General features: G+C 54.0%; 2 protein-coding genes across 3 annotated transcripts; both read left to right on the forward strand.

Annotated features, from left to right (window-relative positions):
* The first annotated feature begins 1166 nt into the window (after window positions 1-1166).
* MPV17 (mitochondrial inner membrane protein MPV17) lies at window positions 1167-11466 on the forward strand. Of its 2 annotated transcripts, none has more exons than XM_041756486.1 (8): window positions 1167-1228; window positions 1725-1799; window positions 8440-8555; window positions 8767-8859; window positions 8953-9048; window positions 9298-9330; window positions 9585-9637; window positions 10576-11466. In XM_041756486.1, the coding sequence occupies exons 2-8, from the start codon at window positions 1730-1732 to the stop codon at window positions 10643-10645; spliced, it is 531 nt and encodes a 176-aa protein (XP_041612420.1). In that variant the 5' UTR covers window positions 1167-1228; window positions 1725-1729; the 3' UTR covers window positions 10646-11466. The 2 variants fall into 2 exon arrangements, with proteins under 2 accessions (XP_041612420.1, XP_041612421.1); XM_041756487.1 differs by lacking the exon at window positions 1167-1228 and adding an exon at window positions 1243-1380.
* A 153-nt stretch (window positions 11467-11619) lies between these two features.
* UCN (urocortin) lies at window positions 11620-13055 on the forward strand. The gene has a single exon (XM_041756488.1). It carries the CDS (start codon window positions 12675-12677, stop codon window positions 13053-13055), a length of 381 nt encoding a protein of 126 aa, XP_041612422.1. The 5' UTR covers window positions 11620-12674.
* Window positions 13056-13154: the final 99 nt, after the last annotated feature.

Here is a 13154-nt window from a genome sequence, read left to right on the forward strand (position 1 = left end):
GACTGACTGCAGAGAACAGCTTTCCAACCTACCACATTTGGTCTCCTATTACATTTACTAGTGTAAATTCACTCCTGGCACAGTGTTTTGCATATAGGAGCCTTTGGTTAGAGGTCTGTGACATCGTATTACTTTGCTTCCTCATTGTGTTTCTCCAGTACCTGTAACAGGATTCTCCCTGTGGTGATCACATAGGAATTGAGTAAATGGGCGCTAGCACTAGCCAGGTAGAGAACCTGAAAGACAGGTGTAGCTGCTTCCTGAAGTGTGGGTTCCCAGGGTAAGTTAAGCAAAGGCTGCCAGCCTGACAACTCTGCCAGGGATCTTGTCGTTTCCACCACCCTCAAAAGGATGTTGCACTATATTCACAAAATTTCAGAATGTTAGGGCTGGAAAGGGGTTAAGAAATCACCTAATCTAGTGATTTCTAAATACTTAGTTGTGGACCCCTTTTTTAAAAAGTGGCTCTTTCTAGAAACATTTTAAAAGCTGAGGTAAAGAAGAACCTGTAGTGAGTGACATGCCCAGAACATCTTATAAACGTCTAATACTGAGGAGGAGCCCGGTTTGAAAAACAGTCCAACAGATGAAGAACCGTAAGTTCAAGTCTAGTGGTGACCAAGGCTGCGGAGACCGCTACTTAACAAAACCAGTACCAGGACCTTCTGAGGTTCTGGAATCGCATGCTTTCCACGGAGGAGTTCGCTTTACGTGGCACTTTTAAAGGCTACTGTGGACAAAGACTGAACCAGGCACTTAGAGGATGACAGGTACGAAGAAGACCCAGTTTCACCCATTCAGGAGTTCGCAATCAAGACTAGTGAAGAACCCAACGTCACTGGAAAGAAAACCCGCAGTTAACTAGGCTTATAGTTTCCAGAGGGATTCCCGAGACCACGAAGGGCGTCAGCACCTTGGCCAGTTCCGGGGGAGGGAGCAGGGAGCGTCTACCAGGTTGAGAAGCCCGGGCTTCGGGGAGAGGAAGGGCAGGAGGAGGCAGCGGTCGGCCCCAGGTGGGCAGAACGGCAGGCGGGGCCCCACCGAGACCCGCGCGCTCACAGACGCACCGCTGAGCGGCTCTCCCCGCGTAATACGCTCAGTCCACTCCCACTCCAGCCCCGGCTGCGGGCGGAGAAAGCTCAGCGGTCAGCCGGCCGGAAGGGGCGGGCCTTGCGGCGGAAGTCCTGCCCCGGCCTGGTCACGTGGGAGGGGCTGGACGCCAGCGCAGGTGAGTGCCGGGCGAGTCTCCTTCCCGGGCTCGAACCGTCCGGTGCCTGGAGCACCCAAGGCGCGTGTGACTTGGTCCAGGTTCAGGGAATGAGAGGCCCTGTTTCCGGTGTGGAGTTGGGCTCAGGAAGCATACGAGCTGGTTCCAACTAGGTGAATTTGGGGACCTACCGGGCTCTGGGTGAAAGCCGGAGCAAACCTCTCCTCAGGAGGGTCTCGGTAGGGAAGGAGGCCCCTAGGTGGCTCTGCGTTAAGGCTGAGAGATGGGGGGGAGGGGGAGGACTGCCACCGAGATTCCGCAGCCTCCTACAGCCCGCTTCTGTTACCTGACTGTCTCAGGCGACCCCTGTCACAGGAAGCATCCCTCCTGAGCCCACTGCACCTCTAGGACATGGAAGTGGGACGGGGAGAGGGAGTGGGCCCAAGGGAAAGCCAAGCGCTCTTTAATTGTGGGGATGGGCAGTGGGGGTGACCCCCCTCTCCTCTTGGCTTGACAGGAATCATGGCACTCTGGCGGGCATACCAGCGAGCCCTGACTGTTCACCCATGGAAAGTACAGGTCCTGACAGCTGGTGAGTGAATAGATCTGAGTGGGAGCAGGCAGGCTGATTGGGGAGGCAGAAGCTCACCTCACCACACCTCCCTCATTTTTTGCTTCTCTTGAGCCCCCTTGAAGTGTTGGCTGTATCTCATCTAAGGCTGTCCCCAGTCTTTTGAAGGGCGGGTCCCCAAGGCTATCCTCAAGGAAAGGATATACCTAGCTGTAAAGTAGGATCTGAAAGCCCCCAAAAAGCGAAGGACTTTTCTCCCTTCAGGTGAAAGGCATTGCCCTAGGAGAACTTAACTTAGAAAACTAACAATAGAGGGGTGTCTGGATGGCTGAGTCAGTTAAGCCTCTGCCTTCTGCTGGGGTCATGGTCCTGGAGTCCCAGGATAGAGCCCTGAGTCAGGCTCCCTGCTCAACGGGGAGTCTGCTGCTCCCTCTCCACCCTGCTTGTGCTATCGCAGCCATGATCTCTGTCTCTCTCTCCCAAATAAATAAATAAAGTCGTTTTTTAAAAAAGAAAACTAACAATAGCAGATGCTTCTCTAACATCTTACAGTGTGCAAAATGCTTTCAACATTTTATCTCCTAGAGTCCCCACCAAGATCTGTGAGCTAGGATTACTTGAGTCCACGTTAGATTACACATCTTAAGTGCTGGGATTAGGATTTTTTACCCCACTTTATTTTTCTTCATTTTTTTAATCGTGAAATATATCTTAAGATACAAAATAGTTGGGACATGTATGTACAGTTTAAACAGTATTAAAACTGATTACTCTTATATCAGTACCCAGCTTGAGACCCCTTGAGCACCTGTCTCTAACAAGCCAAGAAATAACTCCTTTCCTGGTTTTTTGTTTATATTCCTCTTTTGCTTTCTTTATAGTTTTACTACCTATGTATGCATCCCCAAACAATATACTAATCAGTGATTTATGTTTACTCCAAATCCAGTGATTGGATAGCAGTCTCACAAAGGTAGCCTAGTGACTTACCTGCATTCGTTACCATCTTTATTTTGCACATTAGCTGAGAAGCGAGGGGATGGCATAGAGATAAGTATGTTTAATAGGGGGGAGAACTAGAAGGTGTGTGACTGGGGGCAGTGCAAGAATGATCAGGTTAAGATGGGATCTGGCCTATGTTTAGAAGAAGAGGAGAGGATTCTAGGGAGGACTGGGCTTCTGAGAGGAAGACCATTGAGAGGAGTGGCAGGCTATGGAATCCAGGGAAGAATAGCAGGCCTGTTACTGGAACAACCCCACATCAACACTAGAAACTTCACTGGGTCACTGGCCAAGGGGCAGACGATTTTGCCCCCCCCCCCCGGGCCCTTCTCCAACCTCCGTGCCTAACCACCCCGTCCTGTCCTCAGAGTGTCCGTCAGCCTGCATGACTCACCTGGTTGCGTGGGTAGTGACTCATGCTGGACTGTGTGGCTGTGATGGGGACTGACACGCTGGGCCCTTTGCCAGCCTGACTCCCTCAGGGCCCTTAACTGCCGGAAGGAAGGTTCCCCCCTCGTGGCCATCAAGAATAGAGGGGGAGGGAGAGTCCTTGTGTTTCCCTACCTCAGAAAGGTACAAGAGGAGGAGCTGGATTTCAGAGAGGTCCCCATGCAGACGTGGCCAAACTGGGGTGCTGGTCTGTCCATGATGGAGCCTGCATTACCTCATCATCTCCATGTCGCCCTGAAGCACTTTCTAGGTAGCACTTTTCCCAGACTTCTTCCCTGCTGTTAGTATATTGGATCAAACTACAAATAAAAGAAGGAGGTAGGTTTGGCTCACCAAGCTGTTTTCAGCACAGAGCTTCCTAAGGCCCCCTGGGATAGCTCCTTATACTGGAAGACATAAGAGAGATTTCAGACTTGGAGTTGGAAGAGCAGGGTTTTAATTTTAGAGCTGTAGTCTTCGGAAGCTGCATGAACTGAGGCAAGTCAGTCAGTAAACCCCTTGGAGCCTCAGTTTCCTCGTTCAGGAGTTGAGTCTACTTAGCTGACCTCACAGAGCCACCGTAAGGGTTCTCTCTGTGAAAAGGCTTTAGAAATAAAAAATAAATAAAAAATGCTTAATAGACATAAAGACTCCTGAGCTTGGCATTTTCATGAGTGTTGGCAATCCATGCACGACAAGCTGTTCTTTTTTTTTTTTTTTTTTTAGATTTATTTATTTATTTTTTAGAGCGAGAGAAAGAGAGCAGAAGCAGGAGGGGCCGAGGGAGAAGAGAGACTCTCAAACAGACTCCACACTCCTCACAGAGTCCGAAGCAGGGCTTGATCTCACGACCCTGAGATCATGACCTGAGCTGAAACCAAGAGTTGGGTGCTTAACCAACTGAGCCACCCAGGCGCCCCTGCACCGTTCTTTGTCTAGTGGTATTTCGTCTGAGTTTGTTCCATTTGCCTTAAATTCAAATATGGGTGACTATCTCAGCCTTGGCTCTCCAAGCAACAGAGCCTGAGGCTGGCACAGGTACTTTGTAAGGGAGCAGGAAGTAATCCTGTGGGGGGGCAGGGGAGAGCAGGGAGAAGGAAGATCAAATAGCATATTGCTTAGGGCACATGGCTGCTCCATCCCCTGAAACTGAGAAGCTCTTTGAAACGCTTTTTCAGACCAAAGGGAAAAACAGTGTTTTCTGGAGAAAAGAAACAGTTACATACCAGCTCTCATTTCACATTGGTGAAAGGTTTGCCACATGGGCTGTCAACATCTGTGTGCTGCTGGGTTTCCTGGGCGCCATCCCTGGGGTTAAGCATGGATGGTTCATCCCCAGCTATGACCCAGGCCTGAGGCAGGATCAGTCAGGTTGAGTAGCAGTAGTGGCTGGAGTAAGGGATAAGTTAATCGAGGTCTGAAATGGTTCAGAAGAAGTATCTGATACACTTAGTGTTAGCCAAGTTAAATTCAGGAGCAGAGCAGCCTGGGAAAAGGAGGCCCCTTCCAGTCTCCAGTGGGCCCTGGGCCCAGCTCCACCCATTTTTGGCCACTCTTGTCCTGCTATGGGGCAGCTGAGCTTCTGCAAGACACTGGTTTCCCTGGAGTCTGAATTCCGCCAGGATGTGAAAGCTCAGCAGGCAGTGGAGCATCCAGTCCAGCCCCCTCGATCCTGATCCTGATCCCATAGAGCAGGAGTGGCAGAGGGTGCGGTGACCCACACTGATCCCCTCACTGATCCCCCTTCCCCAGTGGTAGAAATGGCCTTAGAATATAGTGCGCTTTCAATGCCCTGCCCTGTACTTGAGACTTGGGGCCTCAGAAGGTAGAGCATAGCCCCTGTTGGTCTGGGCTTACATATCTGACAAGCTGCAGACCCTCCATTTTGTCTCATCTTCTAGCAGTAGGACAGCTTCGGGCTAGGAATGGGGAGAGCATTCAGACCCATCCCAGAGGATGCACTCCCCCCTTTCTCTGCTAGGCTTCAGTTGTCCTGGGGTCTATCAGAGATGGCCCCCAGCCCAGGCAGCTATTTAATGTGGAGGCTTCTGGGGAAGAGTGAGTCAGCAGCACCGCTGCCCCCCTGCCAATAGCTCTACCTGCCACCCCAGGCCTACTGTACTCAAGGACACATCTCCTGCCCCCCAACCTTCTCTTCCATGAGCATTTTATTTTCTTGTATGGAAGACCCCATATTGCAAAAGCCAGGAGAAGAACAAAATAGAGGAAGCAGGGAACTAGGAAGATGGTGTGGAAGTTGGGGCTTTCCCACTGGTGGGCAGGGGGTGGTCCCAGATAGATGGGTGCTCAGAGTTAGACTCCCCCAACCCCCTCACTCCACCGAATCCGGTGGCAAGTGATGGCATGAAAACTGGCACCTACCCAAGAGCATGATGTCACACCTGCGCCAGCGTCTGCCTACTGGGCTGCATGCCCAGCCTGGCATTGGGCATCACTGCGTGGCAGCCCCTTGTCCTGCCCCATCAGGGCTCAAGCATTATGTCTCTGCAAGCCTCTCATTCCAACCCCCTGGAAACAAGTCTGAGGAATGGGGAGCCAGAGCACTGAAAGATCTGGACCAACCGATTATGTCCAGGAGGACTCCCAGAATCTGACTGGGGCCTGTTTGGGCTTTGCCACTGGGGAAGGTAGAATGAGGAATCTCAGTGTCAGCTCTTCTTGCTCAGACTCACTTGGGCCAGAGAGACAGGCCTTGCTCTGAGTTCAGACCAAAGCCTTAGGCCACCCTGGAGTTGCTGCAGGCCCAGGGTCCTGATGATCTGCGAGCAGAGGAGGAGCCACTGGGCACCATTGTGTCTGAAATGGACAGGGCTGGCAGGGGCTACAGAGCTGTGCGCCCACTCCCTCACTGCTGCCCTTCCACTCAGTAGTCCCTTGGGCTCAATGAGCACGGTCTGGGCTCCTGGAATCCATCTTTCTCAGAGGCTGCTGGCTTCCCGGACTATGCTTTTCATTCCTGCTCTGCTTTTGCTTGTTGGGTGACCGTTGGCCAGCCACAAAGAGTGAAAACCCACACCTCCCTCTCTGCGACTACTGTGACCCAGGAATATTGCTGCCTGCCCTCCCCACACGGTGACAAGGAACAGAGAGGGTCACCTCCTGGGGAGTAAAAGACAGGAAGTGCATTAGTCCAAGAAGTGTCTCTGACATGCGGCCTTCGGGGCCTTGTTCGGGCAGGAAGCTCTTGCGAGTAGAAGCCGCAATGGCTGCCTAGCTGCCACTGACCCCTGAGCTCAAGCCTCGGCCCCTCTGTGATTCCCTAGCCTCCTGTTCCTCGAGAGAAGGCCTGGGTTCAGCCCCAACTCTGATCCTTACCAAATAACCTCATCTCTTAAAGACATTAAATGGAGGTGTGGCCCTACCTCCCAGAACTTTCAATGCATGAGGGCCATTTGTAAACTGTAAACATCTTGCCAAAGCAGAACGTCAAACCATTAAGTCTCTTCATTTAAGAAGTGTCTGCCTTCTGTTCCACCCTCCCCGGGCCTTCTCCGGGCACCCTTCCCTCCATGCATGGCCACAGCAACGAGCCCCCCCTGGGGGAGGTAAAGCAAGGGGTAGGGACTAAGTGCTAACTGCAGGGAGCAGGGAGCAAGCCTTCAATTCCAGGGGTCCTTCCACCTTGAGCCTGACACGTGGCCCGGTGGGCTACTCAAGGAAGCACTGCTGCCTTTCCCAGATTGGGCCTGTTGGGGGCAGTACCTTTGACAGTTTTCTTTGGTTGGTTTTCTGAGGACCTGCCAAGCACTTGGTTAGACATGGTGGGGAATAAGAGAACAAATATGTCTAGGATTCTCTCCTGCCCTCGGGGAGGTCGTGGCTAGCATGTTCTAGGAAGAGCCTCCAGCACTTTGAGAGTTTCAAGATGAGGAGAGGTAGGCCTGCCATGATGGGTGCGCCGGGGGTCCCAGAGCTGCTGTGTGGCCAGGAGTGCCAGCAGCTGAGGCCAGCAGCCTAGCTCACCTGGGGGGTGGGGCGGGGGTCACAGCCCCAGCCCTTGGCCTTCCTTCACTGCCTCTGATGAGACTGCTCAGGGGCAGGGCTTTGTGGAGGGTGCAGGGGAAGCGCAGTGAGTATGCAGCCAGCATGGACGTCAAAGCCAGCTCTGTACTAAGGACTAGGGTTAAAGGATGTGTTTGCTTGGTGCTAATTGAGGGCACAGGGACAGTGGTGGGTATGGGGCTGGAGGGGGCCTCTCATTACTCAGCGAGATGGACAGGCGAGCTGGAGATCATATGGTCATTCCCAAGTGGCCCTGTGTGCGTGTGCGTGTGTGTGTTTGCTGGAAACCATCACGCCACTATGACTGATGGGGGGCTCTGTAAACAATGACAGTTTCTATCTCGGTTTCTGGGTGTGGGTGTCTGACTAGGATTGCTTGGAGCGGGGTGTCTGTGTGAGTGACGGAAGGGGAAGCAGGTACATGGGCCTGGAGGAGAAATGGCTATAAATCTATTGTCCACTCAGTCTGAGGTTGTGAATGGGGCGGGGAGGGGCGTGTATGGCTTTACCTGATATCTGCTAGGAGGTGCCCAGGACTCCTCCATGTGGGGACTCTTACCAGTTCAGTGATATTCCTGCCTGGGACCATGTAAGCACTCAAGTTTTAGAAAGAGAATTATTCTTGCTGTCCTCCACAAAGAGAGACCCCAAGAGGTGAAGGACACTTGCCAGTGTCTAGTTGTGGAGCGGGGGGAAAGCCCCAGGGTTCCTTACCATTCTACACATGATCTATTCACAGTATGGGTCCTGGACAAATCACTGTGTAAGAAATCAGGCCACCTCGTTCCTGCCTGCCACTTACTGGTTATGTGAGGTCCCAGACCTTTATTTCATACCTCAAAAATGAGTTTGGATGGAATTATCTGGAAGGCCTTTCCAATTTTGATAGTCCGTGGTGCTCAGCTCCAAGCACCTTAGATTCTCCTTCATCTGGAGGCTCTGACTGTGACTTCCCTTTATTACTCCGTACAGAGTCTGTGGGCCCTGGTCTGATCAAGGCTGTTCATCCCAGTTTCTGGCAGGACACAGGGGAGGCGTCACCATCCTTGGGAGAGGAGAACTTTGAAGCAGCAGTAAAGGACCAGTCATTTGCCCCACCATCTCTTAGGCTCAGAGTGTCAGAGCCTCATTCAGGGACTTATTCCCTACCTGGAATGGCAGCCCATCTCCAGGAGGTGTCCTGACAACACCCGTGTACCCTGCACAGGGTCCCTGATGGGCCTGGGTGACATTATCTCACAGCAGCTGGTGGAGAAGCGAGGTCTGCGGGGACACCAGACTGGCCGGACCCTGACCATGGCCTTCCTGGGCTGTGGCTTTGTGGTAAGTTCCACCCACAGCCAGGCTGCTGGAGGACTGGACGGTGGTCTTAGTTCCATGTCATTCTTTAGTTTCTCTTGGCCTCTTTCACATCTAAGCCAGCCTTGAGTGTCTGGTTCCACTTGGATTTGGCTTCTAACCTTGAGAGAGGAGCTTTGTGATGTGCTCCCTGAGCTTACCACATGCTGTCTGTCCTCCCTGGGGTTTCCTCTAGGGCCCTGTAGTAGGAGGCTGGTACCAGGTTTTGGACCGGCTCATCCCTGGCACCGCCAAGGCTGATGCACTAAAGAAGATGCTGTTGGACCAGGTGAGCAGAAGGGAGAGGGACTCGGGAAGCGGGAACTGTGCTAGGGGAGGGCGGGGGTTTGGGTGCTCACAGAGCTTTAATTTCTCTCCCTAGGGGGGCTTTGCCCCATGTTTTCTAGGCTGTTTCCTCCCACTAGTAGGAGTGCTCAATGGCCTGTCAGCCCAGGACAACTGGGCCAAGCTCCGGCGGGTGAGTGGGGGCGGGGGGGGAGCGGTCTCTGTCTGGCAGCCTGGGAGGCCCAGGGGAACAAGGCAGGCTTGGTGGGGGTGAGCAGGGGGACATGCAGGCAGAGTCCCAGGCTCTGGAGAAGAGGAGCTAAGGGGCTGTGGTGGGAGTGTGGTCTTTGAACTGGTCTGTGCTGGGCGCGCTCTGCAGGCAGGAGGTAGGGGCTGCGTGGCAGTAAGTGCACGTGTCAGCTTTTCCTCTCTGTCTCCTCAGGACTATCCTGATGCCCTCCTCACCAACTACTATGTAAGTGCTGACACCGCAGCTGCCCGTTCTCCTGCTTTCTTGGGTCCAGAAGTGCTCGGGGACGGGGCCCTCCTGATGTAGAAATCCCTCAGACAGGATGACTCTCTCATCCCATGTGGGCATCACACCAGGGAAGCACTCACCCAGTGGTCCACTTTGTTCTTGTCTGCAGAAGGTGGAGTAGGACCAGGCAGGGAGTCTGGGGGTCGGGTGGTGGAGGCAGCCCCCCAACCTTTACCCTCCTTCTCTTGTAGCTCTGGCCTGCTGTGCAGTTAGCCAACTTCTACCTGGTTCCCCTTCATTACAGGTAAGACAGATCCTTACCTGACCCTCTGAGCGATGCACATCACAACAACTGAACACAGCATGATTCTTCTGTCAACCTTGAATCAGTTTAGACCCTCCCAGAACACTGCTCCGGTCAGAGCTCCTCAGACTCTCAAGCATTTTATTCAGAACTACTTCTCCTTTACGGATACGGAACCTGTCCCAGGACCTGCCCACTGACCTTCCATCTCCCTGTCTCCATCCTGCCCAGCCCTCACCTTTGGTGGCATACCTGCAGGGACAGTCTGGGGTGGGGGTGCCTAGCTTAGACAGGAAGGTATACCCAAGAGCCAAGTAGGAACCTGGGCTGGTGGGTCCACTGCAGACTACTATTTGACCTTAATAATAAAGGCAGTTGCTGAAGCCACAGTAAAAATACAGTGCAACTCAAGAGGAGTAGTTAAAATTGTTGGGAGTGAGGGGACATTGGGAGCAGGGACACTTTTCAGAGGGGACAGAGTCAATATTATGTAAATAGCATAGCTTAAAGGAAGACTTGTAGACCAGATCCACCAGAGTCCTTGCAACACTCTCTGAATGTAGAGAGAGGAAAATTTACAATCAAGAGAGGGATATGGCGGGCAGCACATTTTTGGAAGATAAAAATCTCAGCCAGTTCAAAGGTGGACAGAGATGTGTATGCAGCAGGAGCCTGGTCAGGACCGAATAAGAGCCATGCTCAGCGACATGAGGGTGTTCCACTTGTAGGCTCTGGTCCAGGACACAGAGCTCTGGGATGATACCTGACCCCGACCTGCTTGTCCTCTGGCCCGAGCCACACGTCCCTCTGTCCCTCGGAGCTGATGGAAGGAGACCTCAGTGTGTACGTGCTCAGAAACCAGCCCTCCTTTCCCAGCTCTGCCCCTTTGCTTGCTCTTCCTCCTCTTTCGTCCTGACAATGCCACCTCTGTTCCGCAGGCTGGCTGTCGTCCAGTGTGTTGCTGTCATCTGGAACTCCTACCTGTCATGGAAGGCACACCGGCTCTAGGCCGGCCTCACTCCAGTGTCGGCGCCTGCCATGCTGCAGCATGACCCCCAGTGCGGCCAGATGGCCTCCTCCAAGTGGCCACATCGGCTTTCCTGGGGTCCCGTTGCCACTCAGAACTTAACAGGCTTAGCACCTGACTCCTTTTGAAATCATTTCAACCTTTATAATGGTCTTATGCCCACCACACAGTAGGCACTCTGTAATTGTGTACAGTCTTGTTAGCTGTAGTTTGTACCTGTATCCCAGCAATGCCACTTGTCCCCACACTTCACAGACACCTCTGCTCTCTATAACCTTCCCAGCCCACCTGGAGCTCTGGCTCTTCTGGGGCCCTAAACACTTTATATGGTGCCTCCGGAAATCTGTTATTAAATACATAGTTTGAAACTTGCAGAAATCTATGGGGGCAGTTAGAACTTCTAGAGCTAGAAAGAAGTCTAGAGACAACCAATCCCAATGTTCTCCCACGGATGAGCATGCTGAGGTCCACAGAAGTGAGATGGCAAGTCCACACCACCAACCAGTGGCAGAGTGGAAACTTGAACACACATGTTACAGATGAATGTTTGTATGCCCTCCAGAATTCATCTGTTGCAAACCTAATGCCCAGGGTGATGGCATTAGGCAGTGGGGCCTCTGAGAGGTGATTAGGTCATGAGGGATTCGTGCCCTTTTAAAGCAGCCCCAGACAGATCCCTCACCCCTCTCACCATGTGAGGACACACCAAGAAGGAAAAGTTAGTGAATACCACATCTACCAGTGCCATGGGCTTGGACCTCCCAGCTTCTAGAACTGTGAGAAATAAATGATGTTTATAAAATACGGAGTTGATAGTATTTTTGGTATAGCAGCATGAAGAGACTAAGGTTCCCTTACTTCCTATCAAGTGATCTTAACTGGAGGTCAAAGGTACAGTAATACTACTGCTGTGATTCCCAGAAGAAAAACTAACTTGGTAAAAACACTACTTTGCAGCAAACTCAGAAGCAGATGGACCTGCCTTTTGTGGTCTGAAAGCCCCCAGAGGCCAGAGGCTCTTTTTAAAATAAATGGTGCCTCAGCCAGACCACCCTAGAATTTAGACCATGGGGCTGGAATAAGCTCAAGAATCCTGGCAGGTGGGCTGCCTCACTGCCTTGCTGCCTCTGGGATGGTAGCAGAGTGGGAGCTGGGAGCCAGCTGTGCTCCGGATTGCCTTAGTTTGCAGAACTGATACTAAGGACTAGGGACTAGGCCTGAGCAGCACAACCTTCTCCCAATGCCTCTGGCCCCTTCTAGAGGCCAAGAGCAGAGTGATCACCACTGACAGCCCTGAGGTCCAGCCTCCCTTCTGTGTGCCATAGAACATTGGCCACCTGACTGGTCTGATAAGGGGGCTGGCCCTAGTCCCTACTGGCTGTCATACGCAGGTAAAGGACTCTCCTGGCTCCCAGAGCAATGGTAATGCCCCAGCAGCTTCTCCCGCCCTGAAGGCAGGGGCGCTTGCAGCACTGGCAGCAGGACCCAGAGTGGAGGGTTGTGAGGTGCGCCCCTCTGGGTCTCGAAAGCAAGCGGCCGGACTCCAAGCTGCGGCCGTCACTGCTTCTACAATCAGTACATGTCCGTCGCTGACGTCAGTCGGAGCTGTCTTGGGGCTATATAAGGCTGGCGGCGGTCCCGGGACAGACCCCGTGTTCCTCAAGGCGCCCTCAGCCTGCCCGACGGCCGGAGACTGGAGCCCCGTCCTGCAGCGTGTGGACACTCTCCCGCAACCTGTGAGTGGCTCGGAGCATCCAGCCTGACTCCTTAAGCACCAGGACGGCGCTCAGCTCACCCACCACGACTCACCTCAAGGGAGAGAGGGAGGACAGGGTGGCACCGGGCTGGGGCAGCGGCTGGGACTGGAAGGAAGGCTGTGGGCACCAGGCGGCAGCCGCAGGGGCCGGCCGCGGGGCTGGATGCGCGTGGGAAGGGGAGTGGCGCCACTTGCGACTGCCCGGGTCGCACCTCACCCCGCGCTCCCCCTGTCTGTCCAGGGCCGGCGGCACCATGAAGCAGAGGGGACGCGCGGCGCTGCTGATGGCGCTGCTGCTCCTGGCACAGCTGCGCCCGGGGAGCAGCCAATGGAGCCGGGAGGCGGCGGCGGCCGCGGTCCGGGACCCAAGTCTGCGCTGGAGTCCCGGGGCGCGGAACCAGGACGGCGGCGCCCGCGCGCTGCTCTTGCTGCTGGCCGAACGCTTCCCGCGCCGCGCGGGGCCGGGCCGGTGGGGATCCCGGACCGCGGGGGAGCGGCCCAGGCGGGACGACCCTCCGCTGTCCATTGATCTCACTTTCCACCTGCTGCGGACCCTGCTGGAGCTGGCGCGGACGCAGAGCCAGCGGGAGCGCGCCGAGCAGAACCGCATCATATTCGAGTCGGTGGGCAAGTGATCCGCGGCGTCTGCAGCCGCGATAACCTCGACCCCCGTCCCCTCTCCCCGGGCCCGCACGTGCGCGACTGGAACTGACCCAGTCCCGCCAGGCTGGAGC

Source organism: Vulpes lagopus, chromosome 5, assembly GCF_018345385.1.
Source record: "Vulpes lagopus strain Blue_001 chromosome 5, ASM1834538v1, whole genome shotgun sequence".
NCBI classification, from domain to species: Eukaryota; Metazoa; Chordata; class Mammalia; order Carnivora; family Canidae; genus Vulpes; species Vulpes lagopus.